The following is a 24,821-nucleotide window of genomic DNA, read 5'->3' as shown; positions in this document are numbered from 1 at the left end:
CAAACCTCCAAGGCTTTTACAGGCCTGTCAACGAGATCCCATTTTCCAATATCCTAATTCCCCCCCATATTGGAGTTCAGAGTTTCAGTTCATCAACTTCAGTGCAGATGCCTTTACAGATCTTGTCTGTGTGCACGAGAAGCCTGCCAGATGCTTATGGGCATTAAATGAATTAATACAAATATGCGAAACAATTACATTAATAATGAGTGGCACACAGCAACCGCATCATAAATGTTCCCTATTGTTGTTTTTATTATTGTCATCATTATCCATTCATTCAAAAAGGATTTACAGAGTACCTTAGGTGCCTATAGATGCTCTAGACTCAAGATATTCAAAGGTAGACTAAACAGATGGGGTATCTGCCTTCATGGAGCTTATGATGTAGTGGAGAATTCAGAAGAGGAAGTTGGGCAGACTAGTGAATGACTGAGCTACCCAGATGGGTGGTTGTAGTCTACACTCTTGCTGGGGACAGGCCCCCATCTGCCTTGTTTCACACTGTTGCTCCAGTACCTTCTGAAGAGCATAGTAGGCACGCAGTTCATGTTGGAAGAGTAAATAACCGCATGAGTGAATTTCTGAGATGGGGCCCAGTGGAAGGTGGGCGTTACAGGTTCAGGGTTTAGGCTGTGTGGGCACCTACGACGTGAGCTCTGCCGTTTGTGGACTCTGTGTTTATGTGGAAAGTCTGGCTTAGAGTGCATGTGGGTGGACGTGGAGAAGAGGATGGGATTGTGAGAGTGTGCACCAGCACGAGTAAAACCTGTGTGTGTGTCAGCTAACAGAAACTGCAAAGTCTTTGGTTGTCCATTCTTGAGGTAAATCTGGACCCCTGTGTGAGGTCAAGGGTACAGTTCTGGCCTCAGTAAGTGAGGTATCAGCCAGGGGGCTGTGCTATGAAGACAGGGTATGAAGAGTATTTTGCAAGGCAAGTCTGATCTGTCGTGTAATTGTGTGTGATGCAAATTAAGGGTGGATAAAAAGCAAAATCTAGGGTGGTAAATATGAAGTAAGAATGGGTTGAAATGTGTGAGTCAGTTACAGGTTTTTGTGATTGTCAGGGAAGTAAGCTCGTCTGTCTGTACGGCTCTGTAAACCAATAATTCAGGAGTTCATTATGTGAGGGTGCAGGTTTGTGAGGCAGATTCTAGAACCGGGAGCAATTGTGAGACAATTCTAAGATTAGGATGAGACAGGTCTGGGATTGTGAGTCTGGTAAATCTGAGTTTGTGCGTGTGTGTTGCTCTAAATCAGGAAGGACTTGGCTTTTAAATCAACCCACCTGAGCCAACAAGGTTTCTTTATCTTAGTAGGGCAGAGAGACTTGTGTTTGGAAGGCCAACTCCGGAGTGAGTGTGTATAAAGCAGGGTTTGTGCGCACGTGTGAGTGAGGCGAGTTCTTGAGTGTGATTCTGAGGGTTGCTGGGCGAGCGGGAAGCGTGCGTGTGTGTGCGCGCGCGCGCGCCAAATTGGATTTCTCCTTTGGATGGGCGGCGGGGAAGCGTGATCGCGGGAGGCCACACGTTAGGGTCTGGGCGCGCAGGAGGTGCGGCCGGCAGGGCGGGCGAGGCGGGCGAGCAGAACACGCCGCCGCTCCGGCCCCCGCGCCGCGCTCGCTGGCTCGGGGCTCGCAGGGGACTGGCAGGAACCGGAGCAGCACTGCCGCCTCTGGCGCGAAGGCTCAGGCGCCTCCTCCCGCCCCAATCACTGTGGCTCGGCGCACGCTGCCGGCGGCTGCCCTTTCCGCCTCTCGGGAAGAGGACCCGTGGGCCACTGTCGCGATCCAACCATGGCCTCGGGCCGCAGAGGCTGGGACAGCTCCCACGAAGACGATCTGCCCGTGTACCTGGCCAGGCCGGGCACCACCGACCAGGTCCCGCGGCAGAAGTACGGCGGCATGTTCTGCAACGTGGAGGGCGCCTTCGAGAGCAAGACGCTGGATTTCGATGCCCTGAGCGTGGGGCAGCGGGGCGCGAAGACTCCCCGGAGCAGCCAGGGCAGCGCCCGAGGCTCGGGGAGCCGATCCGGCGCCGAGGGGGACACACCGCGCCGGGGCCAAGGCCGAGAGGAGAGCCGGGAGCCCGCGCCCGCGTCGCCCGCTCCCGCTGGGGTGGAGATCCGGAGCGCCACGGGCAAGGAGGTTTTGCAGAACCTCGGCCCCAAGGACAAGGTAGGTGGGCCCGGAGCTCCTCTCCGCCTGCCCTCGTTCCCTTCCCAGCCCGGGGCGCCATGGCCCAGGCGCAACTTTCTCCTGCTCACTTTGCAAGGGGATGGAGGACTAGGGGGAGGAAAAGGGCATCCTCCTCTGAGTGCAGCGAGCCCTCCCGGCCCGGATCTGGATTATTCGCGCGTGTCTTCAACTGTAGCATCTTAGTGCGCGCGGGACGGGGTGCGTGGGTCCCCTCGCCTCCCTGCCGCATCCCCGGGCCATCGGTTCTGTGTGGGTGTGTCAGCCCGGCCAGCCCAGGAAGGCTGAGTGATTTCCAGCCCTTCCCTAGGTCTGAGTACCCATCAGCACAATTGTCTTGGTCTCCCCTCTGACTCTAGATTAAATCTCAACCCAGGTCACCAGGGCAGAGGGCAGACTGGTCCTGGGAAAATGGGGTCATCTCCATAGTACCCGGATGAAAGTGCAGGGTGGGCGGTCTCCCCTCTCACTCTTCCGACATCAGCTCTGTCCCTGAAACTTTTGAGTGTGGAGCCACTAGACTAAACACCCAAAACCCCATGCCTCTCTTCTGTCCTAGATCGACATTTCACATCTGTGTTTGTAAAGAGTATATTTGTGTAGGTGGCTTGACACAAGACTGGGGATCCAGCTGTCTTTGGAAGAGTATTAATTGTATTTTTTAAAAAATAGGCGAGAGGATTAAGGGTACACATTAAACTAGCGCGAGCTGCAAGTTCCCTGCTGCTTTTCCTTGTGCCAAAGCCAATTTCTTGTGTGTGTGTTTTTTAGAAACTCATGTCACACTGAGCTGACTTAAGATATGGCACTGAAACCCAGCTTGCCCTGATTTATTTGTTTATTTCATGGAAAATCAGGACCATAGTTCAGAAAATTCAGGGCCTGGGCAGAGTTGGAGTATTCAGAGTTCAAACGGACGCTTTTGAGTTGGGGAACAATAGTAATCAGATACCTCACCCTTGTCTAGATAATGGCTGCAAAATCCAGCTGCATATATTATACTGTGCTAATACTGTTATGAATAATAACCTGAAATGGAAATGTTTGCCTGAGAACAATTACAGTTAATGCTAACCCAAGTTTTAGATGTTTTTCCATTAAAATGCAGCGAGCCAGTGAAAGGACAGAACTTCTCTGCACTGTGTGATTTTTGGAAGTTTAAAAATAATAAAGCTTTAAGTATTAATAGTGGGAAAGAAAGTACTGAAATTAGTACTGTTTTAAGGTGGCTTTGGGGACCAATGTCATTGTGTCTTGGAATCACTTATTTAGTTTGTGATTTTCACATCATCCTTAGTATACGGGATTTCTCTAGGCCTTGCTCAAATACCCTTTTAGGAAAATCTTCTGATCTTTTGGAAAGGGTTTGGCTGATTTCTAAACTGAAGAATGGCCCTAGGGAAAGATTATTGCCTCTCTTCAGGTCTGACTTTGATCAGTATTGAAATGTTCCCTTCCTGACTATAAGGGGTGGGAGAGGTGATGGAAAAGGTCGGTAACAATTGCTCTGAGTCAGTACTATTCCCTTTGCTGGAACACCCCTGATGTAAGCCAGATAATATGCCTGGCTTGCAAGATTTAAGAATGGTAACTAGAGAAAGGGAAAATGTTCCTCTTTTAAACCCAACAAGTCTTTCGTTTTCCTTCCTTTTGCAAACCCTGTACTTTTGCCTCATAATTGAAAAATAATAATACAACCAGGATTTCTAGTGCTACGTGGTTATTTCTAAGTTCGGGTTTGCTGTCAGCTTCATCCAGACCATGTTATTATCTCTAATTTGGTTGAATCACACTGTTAGAAGAGACAGCAGAGGTTATCTACTTCTGAACTTGATTATCTCCTTGAGGGTAGGGATCGGGTGTTTGGATTTATCTTCGTGGCTGAAATGCCTGGCACGTTGGAGGTGCTGGATAAGAGTTTGATAAAACCCCCTTAATGAAGCCATCTCTTTTGCTACAGAGGTACAAAATCATCATCTGGCCTCTGTTTAAATACTGCCATTTTCAGGGAGCTCACTTCTTCATGAAGCAATTTTGGATGACTTTACGTTAAAAAAATTAAATAAGCCCAAGTCTACCACCTGTAGTTTCTACAAACTATTCTTAGTTCTGACCACTGGAAATATAAGAATAACTATGTTTCCTTATTCTGAGATAGTTTAATCATTTCAGGCATGTAGGCTTGTGTATCTGTCAGAAAAGGTGGGGTAATGCCACAGTAACAAACAGTCCCCAAATCTCAGTGGCTTAATCAAACAATAACTGTTTTTTGCTCCTGCTCCTTGTCTATGATGGATCTGCAGGGCCGCTCTGTTCATTATTGCTCCTCAGAGACCTAGATTGATGGAGGTCCCATGTCCTCACATCCATGGTGGTAAAAGCACGTGGTAAATTGCTCACAGACTCTTAAACTCCCACACTGAAGTCATGAGCATGACTTATGCTCATATTTCATGGGCCAGAGCAAATCATCAGTCCATGTCCCACTTCAAAAGAACTGAGACGGTACAATCTTACTGGGATCCTGTAAGATAGAGGTTAGAAATATTTGGGAAGTAGCTTTAAGATCTCTCCCAGATCTGGGGTGCATTAGTGGGATGAAAACTGGCTCAACCCTTACAAATTATATGACCATAAATGTGTAACTTATTCTCTGTGCCTTAGTTTTTCTCTTTTGCGAAATGCAGATAACAGTGACTACTTTGCGTATGGTGCTCAATACATGTTAGTTACTGTTACTCATTGATTTTTACTGCCTTTTATATGTTTTAGAGCAATTATCACATTCTTCCTAAAATTCTCCTTTTTAGCCTTATTATTCCTAGCTTCTTCAGCTCTGCATTGTATGAGCCTTTTATCGCTTGGATTTCCTTTTCAGGTTATACTATATTTTGTAAATATTCTTTTGAAAATATAGTGCCCAGAACTGAACACAGTGTTCTAGATGGGATATGGCCATGGCAAAATGCATTAGGCTAGTTACTTTCCGTGATTTATACACAACATATGTTTCTGTAGTAAAGATTACACATAATAATTCATTAATCCATGTCCTACTGTTGTCTCCATAATAAACTCCATGTCACTCAGCCTTCAGAAACTTTTCCACATAAGCCAGGATATCTACATACTATGTTGGTACAGTTGAACTTAAAACAAAACCAAAAGGAAAAAATATTTTAACTGCAGGATTTTATTTTTTTCCTCTGTAATATTCATCACCATTTTGCTCATTTTTCTGTTATAATGATAATTTTGAAGCTTAATTCTATAGTACAGTATCCCTTACTCCAGTTTTGGACTATCTGCAGATTTGATAATAAGTATCTCTTTTTGAGCACTTTCTATGTGCCTGACACCTCTATCTCTATCTCTTTATCTATGTCTTTTCCAGACATGTTACTGTAGTGCAAGGCAAGGACGGACCTTCCCACTACATACACCTTAGAAACCGTCTCCATCTCCCTGCCAGTCCGTTATTCAGAATTCTTGGAGCTCAGTTGCTCAGTCTTTGAGAACAGTTGCTGCAAAATCCTTATTCTTCCAAGTTGATTTTGAAGCTATAGAAAGAGGTTTTTAAAATATCATGATAAAATTAAAATATGCTTTGTCTCTAGCATACCTAGTTATTAATTCCCACCCGACGGAAATGAGTTTAGTTAATAAAAGAATAAATTATGAAAGGGTTAAATAACAAAAGTGTTTGGCAGAATAAAAATGTAAAAAAATGTCACTGAGTTATACGCCAAATGCCATGTTCCAGGTTTGAGGTATTACTGGCTGTTTCTATTGTGGTTCTGGATCTATTTGTAAACACCTTATTAAATTATGTATTTACATTTTTCTCATGATAGGCATTCATATTGCCAAACTCTTCCACATAACTTTTTGTTTATGATTTTTGACAGTCAGTACATAAAAAAGCAATTCTAAGTGAAAAGTAAATATTTTTTCACCATTTGTCAAGAAGGTTTCCATGCATGCAGAAAGGAAATCACTTCTAGCAGTGAGGAAATTACTAAAGGGAGGAGAATTATGATATATAGTCTGCCAAGAGCAAATGATTCTGCAGACTCTGTCATCCAGTGAAAACAAAGTAAAGACATGATTATGTGGGTCTATTGATAACTCCCTTTCGGGAACTGGGGGTCATTTCTAGTTCCCTGCTTCTCACATGGGCCACTTTTGTGCAAGATTTTTCCCTATGAAGTCAGCAGGGCTTTGGGCTCTAGGAGGAGGAAATTTGAAACAAATGAGCTGTGCCTCTTACCTTTTACCATTTGTCTTTTTGTTGTCCTGGGTGATGGTTTTCAAAATGATTCAGAGAAATTGAAGTCTTCCTCCTTAACCTACACAAAGGAAGACAGCTGGCAATAGAATTCTAGGCTTATAAAGGCTTCTCTAGTCATCCAAATCAAAACCCTGTAGTGTAAATGAATTTTACAAGGCTGCTCAGACAAACTAAAGTTTGCACTCAGGCTGGGAAAAAAAGTTCTTACTTACCTGGCCCTCAGGCCACACTTGAATCTGGGAGTACATTTACTTAGCCAAACTTGGATGTGTTTGAAACCATTCAGAACTTTAGTTTAGTCTGACAGTAGGCATTTGAGGGACATAAAAAATGTGCCTTCTAAGTAATGCTGCGATTGGCAGAGTTCCCTCAAAGTAATGGGCCCTGGAGACAAGGTTTTGCTGACGGCTCTTGTAAGTAACGTTTTAGAAGCCAGAGGATGGTCTGTGATACTTTTCTGTGAGCGATTTCTATAGCTGATTCTCTTTATGATTAGTTTCCAGTAATCAAATAATGTTCCTGTGAGACAGTGGATAAAGCTTCCTAGGAAGAGGAAATCTGGCCGAGGGGAATGGAATCCTTGAATGCAAGTTCAGCCCTTCTTTTGCAAGAGGAGGCAGAAGGTCTGTTTGGGTGTGTAAGCACTTTTAAAAAACTAAACGTTCAGGAAAATGTCATGTTAAAATTTATCTGTACTCTTAACGTGGACTCACATGGCATTCAAAAAACAGTTCAACTCCATCAAAAAAAACAGTGAGATGAGGCAGAAAAAAGACAACTGGATAAAGCATTAGCTTCCTTTAACCAGCTAGCTATACAATTTAGGCAAGTTGCCCCCCTTTTCTCTGAGTTTTAGTTTCCCCCTTTCTAAAATGAAGGGGCTGGACCAGTGGTCTATAAACTTTTCTGATTGTGTACCTTTATGCAAAAATTTTTTGAGCATGCTCTCTTTCTATATATGTGTATATATACATATATGTACACACATGTGCATATATATAAATTACGTCTACAAATAATATATTATTATCTTACGACATTATTAGATACAAAGAAAAAGTACAAACTAAAAAAGAAGAGATATCATCTTAAATATAAATCCTGATATTTTTTTCTTGGACCCTGGTGGCTCATCTTGCCCACCCAGTTGGGTGAGTGCTTGTAAGTCTATGATCTTTGGAACAAAGCCATAGCAGTCAGTGGTTCTAATATCAATATAATAGTCATTAATGAGTTCACTGTCAGCCTGAGTCCTTCAGGGACATATCGCCTTTTATGGACCAGTATCTAAGAGAAAAGTTCCAAACCATTGAAGGCTTTTGATGAGGCTGCAGGCCAGGTGATGGCTAATGCTGAGTGTACTCTTTATAAATATATATGCCTGAGGTTGGGCCAGTGGGGTGTGGATAACAAGGGTCACCATAAATATGATGAGGAGTCCCCAAATCTCCCTTCATGCACTAATTTTCTCTTTTCTCATTGATTCAAAAACATTCACTAAGCACCAGCTATGTAGGTGAGCAATCAAAAACTAATGTTAGAGGAACAAAGGTGAACCAAATAGATACACATTAGGAAAACATAAACTGCCTTTTGTCATAATCTCTCAGAGAAAACTGCCATCAACACAAGAGTGTATTTTCTTTACTCCAAAATAAAAGTGGGAACAGGCGGTATTATCTGTTTTTAAACAGTTTTTTTTTTTTTACCACTTTTTAAAACATTTAATAAACTTTATTTCTGAGAGCAGGTTTAGGTTCATTGCAAAATTGGGTGGAAAGTACAGAGATTTCCCATATTTCTCCTGCGCCACTCTTGCATAGCCTCCTCCATCATCAGCTTCCCCCACCAGAGTGGTATATTTGTTGCACTTGATGGACCTATCGACACATTCTCATCACCCAAAGTCCATAGTTTACAGTAGGGTTCACTCTTGGTGTTGTGCATTCTGTGGATTTTGACAAATGTACAGTGACAGGTATCCATCAGTACAGTATCATACAGAGTATTTTCACTGCCCTAAAAATCCCCTGTGTTCCGCCTGTTCATCCCTCCCTTTCCTCTAACCCCTGACAACTATAAATATTTTTACTGTTTCTATAGTTTTGCCTTTTCCAGAATGTCATACAGTTGGAATCATATAATATCTAACCTTTTCAATTGCTTTCTTTTAGTCAGTAATATGCATTTAAATTTCTTCTGTGTCCTTTCATGGCTTGATAGCACATTTCTTTTTAGCACTGAATATTCCATTGTCTAGATTAACTACAGTTTATTTATCCATTCACTTACTGAAGGACATTTTAGCTGTGTCCAAGTTTTGGCAGTTAGGACTTAAAGCTGCTGTATACATTCATTTGCAGCTTTTTGTGTGGACATAATTTTTTTTCTCTTTTATTTATTTATTATTTATTTTTTTTAATAGATCTTTATTGGAGTATAATTACTTCGCAATACTGTGTTAGTTTCTGTTGTACACCCAAGTGAATCAGCCATATGCATACATATATCCCCATGTCCCCTCCCTCTTACGCCTCCCTGCCACCCTCCCTATCCCACCCCTCTAGGTCGTCGCAAAGCACCGAGCTGATCTCCCTGTGCTATGCTGCTGCTTCCCACTAGCTAACTATTTTACATTTGGTAGTGTATATATGTCGATGCTACTCTCACTTTGCCCCAGCTTCTCCCTCCCTTGCCCGTGTCCTCAAGTCCGTTCTCTTGGACATAAATTTTTAGTTCATTTGAGTAAGTTGAGTGTGATTGCTGGATCATATGATGAGTATATTTAGTTTTGTAAGAAATCTCCAAAGTAGAAGAAGTAAGAAGTCTTCCAAAGTAGCTGTACCATTTTGTATTCCCACCAGCAATGAATGAGAATTCCTTTTGCTCCACATCCTCGCCAGCATTGGGTGTTATCACTATTTTGGATTTTCGCCATTCTAATAGGTGTGTAGTAGCATGTCATTGTTGCTTTAATTTGCAATTCCCTAATGACCTGCAATGCTGAACATGTTTTTATATGCTTACTTGTCATCTGTATGTCTTCTTCTTGTGAGGTGTCTGTTCAGGTCTTTTGCCCATTTTTAAATTGGGTTGTTCATTTTATTACTGTTTATTGTTTTAAGAGTTCTTTGTATTTTTTGGATAAGAATCCTTTATCTCATGTGTCTCTTGCAAGTATTTTCTCCCAGTCTGTGGCTTCTAATTCTCTTAACATTTTCTTTTGTGGGGCAGAAGTTTTTAAATTTTAATCAAGTCCAGCTTACCCATTACTTCTTTCATGGATTGTACCTTTGTTGTTGTATCTAAAAAGTCATTGTCATACCCAAGATCATCTAGGTTTTCTTCTATCTGATTTTCTAGGGGCTTAGAATTTTGCATTTTATTGATACATTTAGGTTTGTGATCCATTTTGAGTTAAATTTTGTAAAGGGTATAGGATCTGTGCCTAGATTCATTTTGTTGCATGTGGATGACCAGTTGTTCCAGCACCATTTGTTGAAAAAGACTACCTTTGCTCCATTGTATTCCCTTTGTTCCTTTGTCCAAGATCAGTTGCCTGTATTTATATGGGTCTAGTTCTAGGTTTTCTATTCTGATCCATTAATCTATTTGTTTATCCATTTGCCAAAACCACTCTGTCTTGATTACTGTAAGTGTTGTAGTTGGATAATGTCAGTTCCTTAGAGTTTCTCACCATTAAGTGTTCAGATTGTCCATTTCTTCTTGTGTGAGTTTTAGTGGATTGTGTCTTTCAAGGAATTAGTCCATTTCATCTGGGTTATAAAAATTATGGGTGTAGAGTATTTCATAATATTCCCTTATTATCCTTTTAGTGTACATGGGATCTATAGTGATGTCCCCTCTTTTATTTTTGATATAATTAATTTATGTCTTCTCTTTTTTCCTTAATTATCCTGCCTAGATGCTTATCAATTTTATTGATCTTTTTGAAAAATCAGCTTTTGGTTTAATTTTCACTATTGCTTTTTCTTTTTATTTAGTTGATTTATGTTCTAATTTTTATTCTTTCTTTTCTTCTCCTTACTTTGGATCTGATTTGTCTTTCTTTCCTAGTTTCTTAAGATGGAAGCTTACACTATTGATTTTAGATCTTTCTTCTTCTCTAATATATGCATTCAGTGTTATAAATTTCCCTCTAAGCAGTGCTTTAATTGCATCCCACGGATTTTGATACGTTGCATTTTCACTTTTATTTAGCTCAAAATATTTTAAAATTTCTTTTGAGATTTCTGCTTTGACCCGTGTGTTACTTAGAAGGGTGTTGTTTAATCTCCAATTATTTTGGGGATTTTCCAGCTATCTTTCTCTTATTGATTTCTAGTTTAATTCTATTGTGGTCTGAGAATAAATATTATATGATTTCTATTCTCTTAAATTTGTTAAAGTATGTTTTATAGCCCAGAATGTGATATATCTTGGTGAATATTCTGTGTGAGCTTGAGAAGAATGTATAGTCTGCTGTTGTTGGACGAAATAGTCTGTAGATATCAGTTATATCTAGTTTATTGATAGTCCTGTTGAGTTCAACCATGTCTTTATTGATTTTCTGCCTGCTGGATTTGTCCATTTTGGATAGAGGGGTGTTAAAATCTCTAAGTATAACAGTGGATTTATCTATTTCTCCTGGCAATTCTATCAGATTTTGCCTCACATACTTTGATGCTCTGTTTTTAGGCATGTATACATTAAGAATTGTTATGCCTTCCTGTAGCATTGACCTCTTTATCATTATGTAATGCCCTTCTTTATACCTGATAACTTTCCTACTTTGAAGTCTGCTCTGAAATTAATACAGCTACTCCTGCTTTCTTTTAATTAGTATTAGCATGGTGTGTTTTTCTCCATTCATCTACTTTTAGTTTACAAGTGTCTTTATATCTAAAGTTGATTTCTTGTAGACAATGTATAGCTGGGTTGTGTTTTTTGATCAACTCTGACAATCTGTCTTTTAATTGGTGCATTTAGACCATTCACATTCAAAATGATTATTGATATAGTTGGGTTAATATTTACTGTATTTGTTAGTGTTTTCTACTTGTTGTCCTTGTTCTTTGTTCTTATTTTTGTCTTCCATTCTTTTTTTTTTTTTAATTTAATTTCATTTTTTATTTATTTATTTATTTATGGCTGTGTTGGGTCTTCGTTTCTGTGCGAGGGCTCTTTCCATTTGCGGCAAGTGGGGGCCACTCTTCATCGCAGTGCGCGGGCCTCTCATTATCGCGGCCTCTCTTGTTGCGGAACACAGGCTCCAGACGCGCAGCCTCAGTAATTGTGGCTCACGGGCCTAGCTGCTCCATGGCATGTGGGATCTTCCCAGACCAGGGCTCGAACCCGTGTCCCCTGCATTGGCAGGCAGATTCTCAACCACTGCGCCACCAGGGAAGCCCTGTCTTCCATTCTTTTTTTGCCTTTTATGATTTTAATTGAGCATTTTATGTGATTCCATTGTCTCTGTTTTCTTCGCATATCAGTTATACTTCTTTTTTACTTTTCTTATTGGTTACACTAGAGTTTGCAATATACATTTACAACTAACCCAAGTCTACTTTTCAAATAACACTGTACTGCTTCACAGGTAGTACAAGTACCATATAGTAACCAAATATTCTCATTTCTTCCCACGTGTTCCTTGTGTCATTGCTGATATTCATTTCACTTATATATAAGCATAAATAAGTAAATAAAGGAATACATTTTTGCTATTATTATTTTGAACAAATTGTTACATATTAGATCAATTAAAAATAAAAAATAAAAATTTTTATTTTGTCTTCACTTGTTCCTTCTCCTGTGCTCTTCCTGTCTTTATGTAGATCCAAATTTCTGAGCTATATCATTTTCTTTCTCTTCGAAGAACTTCTCTGAACATTTCTTACAAGGCAGGTCTATTGCTGACAAATTCCCTCAATTTTCATTTGTCTGAGAAAGTCTTTACTTCTCCTTCACTTTTGCAGGATATTTTGCAAGTTCAGATTTCTAGTCTGTTTTTTTTTTTCTCTCAGTACTTTAAGTATTTTACTCCATTCTCTTCTTGCTTGCATTATTTCTGAGAAGTCAGATGCAATACTTATCTTTACTCCTCTGTAGGTAAGGTGTTTTTACCCCCTCTGGCTTCTTTCAAGATTTTTTTATCTCTGATTTAATGAAATTTGAATATGATGTGCCTAGGTATAGTTTTTTCATTTGTTTGCTTTGTTTTTTTGGCTTACCATTCTGTGAGCTTCCTGGATCTGTGGTTTGGTGTCTGACATTAATTTGGGGGAAATTCTCAGTCATTATTGCTTTCAATATTGCTTCTGTTTCTTTCTTCTCCTTCTGGTATTCCCATTATGTACATGTTACACCTTATGTAGTTGTCCCAAAGTTCTTGGATATTCTCTTCTGGTTTTTTTTCTTTTTCAATCTTTTTTCTCTTTCTTCAGTTTTGGAAGTTTCTGTGGTTATAACCTCAAATTCAGAGTTCAGGTTTTCCTCAGTTGTATCTAATCTACTAAAGAGCCCATCAAAGGCATTCTTCATTTCTGTTATAGTGTTTTTGTTCTCTAGCAATTTTTTTTTTTGATTCTTTGTTAGAATTTCCATCTCTCTGCTTATATTATATCTCTGTTCTTGCATGTTGTCTACCTTTTTCATTGACACCCTTAACATATTAATCATACTTTTTCCAAATTCCTTGTCTGATATTTCCAACATTCCAGACATATATGACTCTGTTTCTAATGCTTATTCAATCTCTTCAAACTGTGGGGTATTTTTTTGTTGGTTTGTTTGTTTTGCTTTTAGTATGCCTTGTTTTGCTTTTAGTATGCCTTGTTTACTATTATTATTTTAAAATATTTATTTATTTATTTGGCCGTGCTGGGTCTTAGTTGCGGCACGCAGGATCTTTGTTGCAGCGCGCGTGATCTGTAGTTGCAGCACGCAAACTCTTAGTTTTGGCATGTGGGATCTAGTTTCCTGACCAGGGATCGAACCCGGGCCCCCTGCATTGGGAGCGCGGAGCCTTAGCCACTGGACCACCAGGGAAGTCCCTGCCTTGTTATTTTTTTTTGAAAACTGGACACAATGTACTGGGTAAAAGGAACTACAATAAATAGACCTTTACTAATGTGGTGGTAAGATGTGGATGTAGGGGAAGCATTCTGTAGTGCTATGATTAGGTCTCAGTCTTTTGGTGAACCAGTGCCTCTGAACTGTGAACTTCACCAATTTCACAGTCCTTCCCTGCCACCTATTAGGTGGGACAGGATGGCTGGGGGGGGCTGGAGTTGTGTATTTTCCTTCTCCCACACAGGAGGCTGGAGGTGGCTAGTGCTGGGTATTTCTTCCTCCCCCTCAGGGAGGTTAGGCTCTGATAAAACCGCAGCAGGTTAGGCTCTGGTAAATTAGTTACTTCTGAAGGCAGGCCTTGTTAAGAAGAACAGAATGCTCTGGTGTATTTCAAAAGGGTTCTTTTTCTCCTCGCCCTGCCAGAAGCAGCAGGGGACTTTTCTCTGAGTTTTCACTCTGAGGACCAGGGAAAGCTCTTGGAGGTAACAGTCACAGAACTGTGAGGGTTCTCTGTTAACTGGATAACTGGGTCCCCTGGGGTTTTTAACTCTCAGAGTTGTGCACGCTGAGCCTCCAGCAATTCATCAATCCCAGTTCAGGTTTTCCTACCTTGGCACTGGTTCCCTTGGTAGTGTTTGCTTCTGATTTTCTGTTCAGGTAAGTTGTGATTCTGTATTCACCTGTTTTCTCCAGTTTGGGGGGCAGTAGTTTTCCCTGTGTCCTCACCTTAAGAGGTGTTGGTGTGTTAGTTTGCTCAGCATTTTCCTTGTCAGGATGGAGTGGCAACTTCTTTAGCTCCTTACATGTTGGATCTGAAACCCTAAACTATTTTTTTAAACTTAAGTTATTATGGCGTCTTTACAGAGCATCAAAGATTTTCCAAAATATAACTTATAATAGCAGTATAGTACTCTACTGTGAGGCATCACATATTTAATCACGTATGCCTTTTAATTGGACATTTATATTTTTGTTTTCAGTTTTGACTTTATTTTTACTTTCTCTTCTTTTGCTACTGCAAATAAGGAAGTGATAGACCTCCTTCTAGCTAAATCTTTTTGCATATTCACTTCATTAGCATTTGTCAGTGGAAAATTCCTAGAAATGGACACCTGTGGTGTGGTCACTTTCAGCTGCAGGAACACTGAGTATGGAATGGTTGTTTCCTATGTGAAACTTCACTGGCAGGATTCTGCGGTGTATAAAGCCAGGAAAGTATTTTGTGTAAATTCTGTAAGAAAGACGGGTACAGTCTGGGCCAAATTGCTCAATAGCAGATGAGGTTAAGGGGACACAAAGCCAGGTAAATGGGGACCAAGTAAAAGACATGGGAAGAAGAAGATTTTAAATCTTAGCTGGAGATAAAAATATAGACAGGAAGAAAGTTAAAGTTGTAAAAGGAGATCCACTAAAAAATAGAATTTTTCTCTACTGAAGTAGTTCCCACCAAAATCTATTGTTATTTTACTTTTCCTTGAGTCTAGGCCACAAATATGAGGTTCAAGGTGTGCTCTAATGCAAAGATCCATTTATGGAATACTAATTTATGCAAGGTACTGCTGTCTTTAATCCTCACAGTAACTCTGCAAAATAGGTATTAATAGCTACGTAGTCTGGGAGAGAAACTGAATCTCAGAGAGATTACTTGACTTCCTGTAGTCATATAACTAGAAATGGACAAAGTAGGATTTAAGCTCTTAGACTGTCCAACTGCTTTTTATACCACTTTGCTGTTCTCCTAATATGTGGTGGCAGCTAAGAATTAGTTCTGAATGGGGTCGAGCACCTAGCACTGGCTTGGCTAAGAGGATTATCCAGAATAAAATATCTACTGGTGAGACTTTTTGGAGAGTAAGAGGATGGGGCTCTCAGAATTGAAATAGGAAAGCAGAGTTTGGTCAAGTCCAAAAGGTGAACTCAGTGGCTAAAGCAGAAAATACTGGAAGCTAGGAGGCCCTAGAAAGAGACCAGGAGATAGAGCAAGGGATGGAAGAAGTAGAGAGGGACTCAAGATAGTTGTCATGAAATGCACCAAATGCCTAATAATTATTTTTTTTAAATTTACTTTATTGAAGAATAGTTGATTTACAGTGTTGTGTTAATTTCTGCTGTACAGCAAAATGATTCAGTTATACATATATATATTCTTTTTTATATTATTTTACATTATGGTTTGTCACAGGATATTTAATATAGTTCCCTGTGCTATACAGTAGGACCTTGTTGTTTATCCATTTTCTATGTAATAGTTTGCACCTGCTAATCCCAAACTCCCAGTCCAACTCCCCCCCCCACCCCACCCCTTCTTCCCCTTGGCAACCACAAGTCTGATCTGATCTCTATGTCTGTGAGTCTGTTTCTGTTTGGGAGATAAGTTCATTTGTGTCATATTTTAGAGTCCACATATAAGTGATGTCATATGGTATTTGTCTTTCTCTTTCTGACTTACTTCACTTAGTACGATAATTTCTAGTCCATCCATGTTGCTGCGAATGGCATTATTTCATTTTTTTGATGGCTGAGTAGTATTCCATTGTATATATATACCACATCTTCTTTATCCATTCATCTGTCGATAGACATTTAGGCTGTTTCCATGTCATGGCTATTGTGAATAGTGCTGTTATGAACATTGGGGTGCACGTATCTTTTTGAATTATAGTTTTGTCCAGATGTATGCCCAGGAGTTGGATTGCTGGATCATATGGCAACTCTATTTTTAGTTTTTTGAGGAACCTTCATACTGTTTTCCATGGTAGCTGCCCCAATTTACATTCCCACCAACAGTGTAGGGGGGTTCCCTTTTCTCCACACCCTCTCCAGCATTTTGTTATTTATAGATTTTTTAATGATGGCCATTCTGACTGGTGTGAGGTGGTACCTCATTGTAGTTTTGATTTGCATTTCTCTAATTATTAGCAATGTTGAGCATCTTTTCATGTGTCTGTTAGCCATCTGTATGTCTTCTTTAGAGAAATGTCTATTTAGGTCTTCTGCCCATTTTTTGATTGGGCGGTTTTGTTGTTGTTGTTGAGTTGTGTGAGCTGTTTGTATATTTTGGAAATTAAGCCCTTGTCAGTTGCATCGTTTGCAGATATTTTCTCCCAGTCCATAGGTTGTCTTTTCATTTTGTTTGTGGTTTCTTTTGCTGTACAGAAGCTTGTAAGTTTGATTTGGTCCCATTTGTTTATTTTTGCTTTTGCCTGATAATTATTTTTATTGGGTGCTGTGGCTTGCTGGTTGCTTGACCTGATTTAAAGGCACTTGCTAAGGGCAGATAGTATTCAAAGGATGGTGGCAGAGGTGGAGCTCAGATCCAGGTCTGCAGGACTCTGGAGCCCACACACCACTATTAATGACAGTCCCTTTTGAGGGCAGAATCACTTGTTTATTTCCAAGAAGCTAGACTACGTCCAAAGAGAAAAGATGCAGTGCTTACAGGGAGTTGGAAGTGGGCTGGGGAAGGGCTGTTTTCCTCTGACTACATCCTGTCACTTAGATAGAAATAAATGAAGCCAATGAAATGGAAAATTGTATGATAAATGGATACTGAGTAAGAAGGAAAATAATACAGTTGATAAATGATGATATGTCACACAGTTGGTAGTGAGGGAAAACCTTTTCAGAGATACAGTTTTCTTCTACCCACCACCAAGGGAGAGTCAGGAAGCCAGTGAGATTACAGGTGGGGAACAGGGAGTTTGAAGTGGGTGGAGGTGATTTGAAACGAACACAGTATCTGGCAATGCTTGCTTTCAGCTAAGTGTCTGCAAATAAAAGGATTAGGTGTCACTCAGTTGTCTACAATAGGAGTTTGTAAACTTTTTCCGTAAAGGTCCAGATAGTAAATATTTTAGGATTTTCAGGCTATAAGCTATCTGTCCCAAGTACTGAACTCTATATCGCAAAGCTGTCCATAGACAACATGTAAATGAATGGCTGTGGCTGTGTGCCAATAAAACTTTATTTGCAGCATCAGGTGTTACGCTGGATTTGACCCAAGAGCAATAGTTTGCCAACCCCTGATCTTGAATATAAGAAAAGGGGCATAGGTGTGTGTGTGTGTGTGTGTTTGCGTGTATGTTGGAATGGCAGAGTGAGTCATGGCAACTTGTCAATATGAAAAGATGTAGAAATTTGAAGTAGGTATAGGAACTACGCAAGATCATCTAAAAGGCTCAGAAACACCTGTCCCCCTTTCCGGGTGTCTGAGATTGGAGGAGGACATTAAAAATAAATACATATCTGACCATGAAGAGGAGAACTATGCAAGCTATTTTAAGAGAATGAAATATGAAGTGGAGGGAAGGCATTGTAAAGAACAGACAGGAGAAAGGGAGAGGGTGAGGAGGATGACCTGGACGTGACAGTGAGAAAGAAGGAAAGGAAGTCTGAGTGATTAGGAAGGAGGAGGTCAAGCTTTGCTGGGGTGCTCGAAAAAGGAGAGGTGCAGCTTGGAGCTGCAGAGAGGAGAGGGGCCTGTGGAAAAGACCTCCTGGAGATGTTAACAGAAGGTGGTAGTATTAAGTGAACGGGGAGAAGGCTAGGCTTACTCACTCTTTTTTTGTTTTTTTTTAATTTCCTTCTGCCTACTTGAACCCGAGCAGAAAAAGAACCACCCTCCTACTCTTAAGACTTGTCAACAGATTAAAAATGGGGAGCTTTGAGAGCTGACATAATGGCTTGTCCAATAGAAGTGTGATTAGGAATTTTCAGGGAAAGGGTATCCTTGGGCCGGTGTGTATCACCTCTTGGGAGATGTGTGTTCACCATTCAGGAAACCTGACTTAGGGGTCAGGAGCTCCGCTGCAGTTGGCTCCACTTGAGGCCTGCAGGCAGAGTCAGTGGCCATCCACTCACTGATTCTCTCAACCATTTGTGGGTCCAGCAGATATTTACTGAGAGTCCACTATGAGCCTCTTCCGGGTCTCCAGCAATCGGGGATCTGTCAGGTACCTGAAGGGTTCGTGTGGAAGAGGTGATGGCAGCTTCAAAATATGAGCGCTCAGAAGCGGGGAGCTGGGCCTGCATCAGGTCAGAGGAGGGGGAGGGGAGGAAATGGATATTCATGAAAAGAGTTCTCTATCACAAGACAGATTTTTCCAACTAGACTGTACAATCGCAGAGCTAGAAGCCGTTTCGCAGATCATTTTGTCTCTTTCACTTTAGAAATAGGAAAACTGAGAGCTCAAGATGGGAATAAAGATGAAAAATAAAATTTATTGAGTGCTTATTACATGCCAGGCACTGTTTTTTTTTTAAACAGTAGTAAAATATACATAACATAAAATTTATCATTGTCGACCATTTTAAAGTACATTTCAGTGGTAGTAAGTCCATTTACAATGTTGTACAATCATGACCACTATCTAGTTGCAGAACTTTTCCATCACCCCAAGAGGAAACTCTCCACCCATTAAGCAGTCGGTCCCCATGCCCCCCTCCCTCCAGCCCTTGGCAACCACTAATCTGCTTTCTGTCTCTATAGATTTGCCTGTAATGGCCATTTCATATAAATGGAATCATACACTAGGAAGCCCTTTTGTGTCTGGCTTCTTTCACTGAGTGTCATGTTTTCAGGGTTCATCCATGTTGTGGCACCCAGCAGTACTTTATTCTTTTCTGTGGCAGGATAATATTCCATTGTGTGGATATATTACGTTCGGTTTTTCTATCCACCAGCGAATGGACATTTGGGTCGTTTCTACTTTTTTGGCTGTTGTGAATGGTGCTGTGCCAGGCACTTTTTAAAGCATTTTACGTTTATTAGTTGAATTCTGTTCACAAAAACCTTGGAGGGAAGTTCTCTAATTACATCGACTTTACAAATGAGAAAAAAGAGATTTACAAGAAGGGGGTTGGGAGGGTGGAGCTAAGACCCAAATTTCCTATCTCCCCGCCCAGCGCTACTTCCACTCTGCCCACTAGCTCAGCTCTGTGAGGGCAGGACCCGCCACTCACTCCTGGCTGCTCTTCCTTAATGTTCACCACAGTCCCATGTGCTCAGTGTATTTGCTATAAACTAGGTGAATTGAACCCCCCTGCTGAATAATACATAGGAAGCAAAGGAAGGACTAGAGATTATTTATAGGAAGTCTCTTTTTATTTTAATATTAAATATAGAGAACACCTGACTCAATAGCAGGACATTGTAAATAATTTATGGCCTATTCATAGGACAGAATACTATAGAGCCATTAAAAACAATGCTGTGGAAGCATAGAGGCGTGAGAAGGTGTTCCTGGGTTAGTCCCTCCACTCTCTGAAGGAAGTCACCATCAACAACTTGAGTAGGAAAATAGATTTACAGAGGTTCAGTAACCTGCATGAGCTCAGTTTGCAAAGCCAGAATTCTGTCTGAATCCCCAAACCCACACTCTCAGCCACAATAAAAAAGTAAACAGAAATTTAACAGAATCTTAGCAGTGGGACAGTGGATTAACTTACGTTTTCTTCTATTTCTTCAGAACATTTTTCACATTTTTTTTTTTTTACAGTGACCTTGCATTGCTTTTCAAACTGAATAAGAGCTTTGCATTTTCTCTTTCAAAGAAAAGAATCCTGCTCAAATAAACCTCAAAACGTAGTTGATTAAAAAGAAAAGATTAAACCTCTCATGGAAGAAAATATAGGCCACAAGAAAAGAAAAGAACAGTGCTGGCAAGATACCCTCAGTGGAGGTCTGGTTTTATGGTTGCTTTATCATCTCAACATTTGGGAACTATTAATGGGTGCTGACCACTCCTTTTCCCTAAATAAACATTTCTATTTCCCAGTTCCTTGCAAAGCTCTTCTGATGATTAGAGAAAGCAGTTAACAAACCACACCAAATCCTATGCAGTTGTAGCCTGGTCTTGTGTGCCATGGTGGAAATAAGAAGTATTCAGTTACTTAAGTTACACCCCTCAATTCTCTAACCTCTATCTAAAATTTTACCTTGCTCTCATTTCTTCTTTTATCAAATTTTTTTTCTTGTGATGATAACTTTGAAGATCTACTGTCGTAGCAACTTTCAAATATACAATATAGTAGGATTAACTGTAGTCCCCATGCCGTCCATTACATCCCATGACTTACTTATTGTGTAACTGGAGGTTTGTACCTTTTGACGCGCTTCGACCCTTTTGCCCTCCCCTGCCTCTGGCCACAGCCGCCAGTTCCTCTGTATCTATGAGTTGTTTTTTTTGTTTTTGTTTTTTATTTAGGATTCCACATATAAGTGAGATTCTCATTTCTGACTATTGCCAGTAAGCACTGGCTTGGGGCCTGATTTTTATCCTCTCTGTGTAATCTCCATAAGGGATTTGAGAAATAACCCTTCTTCACATTGTTAATACAAGAACAATACTAGTTTGTTATTGTTTGTTACTCTGGGTAGGAACCACATTACGAAAAACTAGTCATTGTTGCTAAGGACTTAGGTTGTTGATATTTAATTCCACATTTCCCCTTTCAAGTCCCGTCTCCTCACTCAATCAGCAGTGACGTGCCTCCACAATAGCTGTAATATTGTCATAATTTCCATGGAAACCATCTGTAAAGCTGCAAACACAGGATTACACCCTCCCTGCAGGCTGAGGCAGGAAGGCCAGATGGGCTATGAAGGGGAAAAGGTCCTCAATGGGACATAAATCACTTGGTGCCGGTTGGTGGGGGGGGAGGGAGGAAGCCACTTTAGGAGGAAAACTGTGTTTGGTATAGTCTTTGCCACAGGGTGAAATTCCTGCATGAAGTGGCCAGCCGTGCAGGCTCCTTTCCAAGGCCAGTGTCTGGGCCTGGTTATTTGTTTGGACCCTGATGCTAAGGAAGCTGGAGCCAGATTTCTTCCTGTGTGGGCTGCTGACTTCCTTGGTCATCAGCCACAGACAGACAGACAGACGTAAGGCCCTGGTCAGCTCCTGTGTGTATGAAGATAGGGAGAGAAGTAACATGTAATGCCATCCCTGTGTGCCAGGCTGGACGCTTCACATGAATATCTCTTTGGACCTTCACAGCATCCCTGAGGGGAAGATATTATTATCATTCCCATGTTACAGATGAGGTAGCTGGGCTACTGTCACTCCCTCTCCTTCAGATCTCAGCTTCATCTTGAGTGTTTCCAGGACTTTTCTCTGGGCCCTCAAAGCCAGGTGAGGTGCACCTATGTACTCACCAACGCACCTCTGTTTGATACTTATTATTCTGTATGAGAAATTCTTATTTACCTCTTTCCCACTAGCCTGGAACCCGTTGAGGGCAATGCCCTTGCACAGTGGTTAACTCATAGTTGGTGCTCAGTACGTATTTTTGAATGAATGAGTGAGAAAGTTTCAGTAACTTAATCAAAATTGATCTTTTTCACAGTTGTACTCCTGGCAGTTAGCACAATCCCTGGTATATAATCAACCCTCATTAGATATTTGAATGAAATAGTGAATAAGTGAACATCAGCTAGCTCATTATGCAGTGTCTCAGAGTCACGCCAGGCTGTCTGACTTCAGGCACTCTGTTGCATGTGCTGGTAGGAGAGGTCATTGTCATGTTTGGCCAGGCAATTCAAAGTGCATAGCTTCCTGGTAGTGGATTGGTACCGTCTGCTTTTAGAAGCACATCTCACTATATAACAGCTTTAGCACTTATCTGAGGCCACCCCCAGCCTGGTGGAAAGAACATTTGTCTGATAGCCAGGAGAGCAAGGGTGAGACATTGTTCTGTTACTTACTGCGTAAATGTGGCCAAATCACTTGGCCTTTCTGGGCCTTAGTTTCTCTATTTTTAAAATCAAATTTTAGTTGAGTTAAATTTGAGATTTCCTAGGAGCATACACTTCCTTTAAAGAAAAATCAAAAGTAATCTTTTTTTTTTTTTAGAAAGGGCATTAATGAGCAAAGACTTCTTTTTGAATTTATTTTATTTTTATTTATTTTTGGCTGCATTGGGTCTTTGTTGCTGCACGCAGGCTTTCTCTAGTTGCGGCGAGCGGGGGCTGCTCTTCGTTGCGGTGTGTGGGCTTCTCATTGTGGTGGCTTCTCCTGTTGCGGAGCACGGGCTCCAGGCACGCGGGCTTCAGTAGTTGTGGCTCGTGGGCTCAGTAGTTGTGGCGCACAGGCTTAGCCGCTCCGCGGCACGTGGGATCTTCCCGGACCAGGGCTCGAACCCGTGTCCCCTGCATTGGCAGGCGGATTCTTAACCACTGCGCCACCAGGGAAGCCCAAAAGTAATCTTATCTATAACCTCAATAAAAGTGGAGCTGCCTGGATAGAGGCCTTCCCCAACCTTCCCTTCCTGTGTCCCACCTCCACTCTTGGTAGCCTCTGAGGGAGCTCTGTGGACAACTAGGTCTCTGGTAAACACAGCTGGGGACCTGCAGAATAGATTATATTTAGGGCCCCTCTGCTTCTAAAGTTCAAGAATTCTAGAAATACAGGCACTGAGCCCCACAAACTATCTAGCCAGTCCTGGGCTGATGGTATGTGACACCTGTCCTTACCAATGGGCATTGTGCTGGAGAGGAATGGGGGTGGGATTTGGGTGTCTTGACTTCTGATTTTTGGATGCATAACCACCACTTCCCCAAAGGGTATCACCCTTGAGCAAGTCATTTCATGTCTCTGAGCCACTTTCTTCAACTATAAATTGGGGCAAGTATTCCTTCATGACTGGGTTTTGTGAGACTCAGAGTGATAACTATCATTTACTGTGTCGTTACTAAGAAAGTACTTAGTAAATTTTGTTGGGAGAGACAATCCACCATGGACTTTTAGTATTTGCTGCAAGTTCTTGCTGGTTGCCCCCCAAATGCAAGGCTCTGAAGGCTCTTGCATTCTCATTGCTCATGGCTATGTTTTCAAGGAGCGAGCTTGAGAGATGAGGTAACGTTTCCCCCAGACAAAGAGTAGTCTTACTTCAGCTTTCTTTAAAAGTCGTGAATCCGCCAAGCAAGTGTTCTTCCATAACACAACCCACTGTGTGTGCAGGCGTCCACCATGGGCTGTTGGCGTCATCCTTGTGAGACTTGGGAGGCGTGAGCAATCCCTGAAAACCAACATGAAACTGGCTAATGCTTTTGTCCTGAGTAATAACATTGTTTGTCTCTGACCCAGGAGTCTCCTGTCTTCTGCCAACCTGCAGGAAATACTAACAAGCTAACTCGTTAGGCTGTAAGCAGGATGAAATCTCAGACCCTACACGGTCCTTGACATGTTTTATATATATATATTTATATATTATATGACATTAAATGATCACAACAGTCACATGTGGTGCATAGTTTGAGTAACCATATTTCATAGATAACAAAACTAAGTTTCAGAACAAGGTTCAGTAACTTTCCAGAGATCGCACAGCTATTAATTATGTGGTAGAACCAAGATAAAACTACTATCTATCTTACTCCAGAGGTTATCCCTTTAACTATAATATATTTCTCTCCTGAATCATAGGAAGTAATGGCTATGAAATCCCTTCCAAACTCTAAAGCATTATACACATGTTATTGTTATTAATGAAAATATAATTACGATGTGACACTAAGAAATCGATTCATTTTAACACATTTGTATCGATTGTCTGCTATGGCCCTAGCTCCGCATGGCAGATAAAGCTGCCTATTGAAACTTCTATGGAGACCCTGGGCTTCGTAATCAGTGTGCTGCTTACAAGCTGTGTGATGTTGGACAGATAGTCAACATCTTTGTATCAGTCCAGGCTCAGTCATAAGAACAGACACCATAATAGGTACTTCAGAAAGAAGGATTTAATACAGAGAATTGAGTATACACGTGTCGGAAGCTGCCGGAGCAAAAAGGAACATAGCAGTTAATTTAGAGATAACTAGAGGAAACACCAACCACCCAAGGCTGAGGGAACAAAGAGGCTGTCAGAATGCGGGTGCTCGGAGGGGCTGCCCTGCAGGGTTGGCACTCAGAGCTCTGAGGAGAGAGCTCCACCTGGCTGCCCATGAGAGGGTGCGGCAAAACACACTACTGTACATAAAGTAAACAACAAGGACCTACTGCATAGCACAGGGAACTGTATTCAATATCTTTTACTAACTTACAATGGAAAAGAATCTGAAAAAGAATATATATATATGTATAACTGAATCACTTTGCTGTACACCTGAAACGTTGTAAGTCAACTGTACTTCAATGAAAACATCTAAACAAACAAGCAAAAACTGGGAGTGGAAGTGTGGAGAGAAGCTGGAGGCTGGAGGTGACTGCAGCTGCAGGAGCAGGGAAGCACGAAAGGTTCTGTTTCCCCTTCTTTGGCTTTCTCTTC

General features: G+C 41.2%; 1 protein-coding gene across 1 annotated transcript in view; it reads left to right on the top strand.

Annotated features, from left to right (window-relative positions):
• Positions 1-1,520: 1,520 nt before the first annotated feature.
• Positions 1,521-24,821, top strand: part of DPYSL3 (dihydropyrimidinase like 3) — a 120,009-nt gene continuing 96,708 nt past the window's right edge. Inside the window, exon 1 of the mRNA XM_068536127.1 lies at positions 1,521-2,176. Coding sequence (XP_068392228.1) covers positions 1,796-2,176 — 381 coding nt within the window. The 5' untranslated portion in view covers positions 1,521-1,795. The remainder of the gene's footprint in view (positions 2,177-24,821) is intronic.

This window comes from Eschrichtius robustus, chromosome 2 (assembly GCF_028021215.1).
Source record: "Eschrichtius robustus isolate mEscRob2 chromosome 2, mEscRob2.pri, whole genome shotgun sequence".
Lineage (NCBI taxonomy): Eukaryota > Metazoa > Chordata > Mammalia > Artiodactyla > Eschrichtiidae > Eschrichtius > Eschrichtius robustus.
Note: the sequence above shows the minus strand (reverse complement) of the source record. Positions and strands in the feature narration are given on the sequence as shown.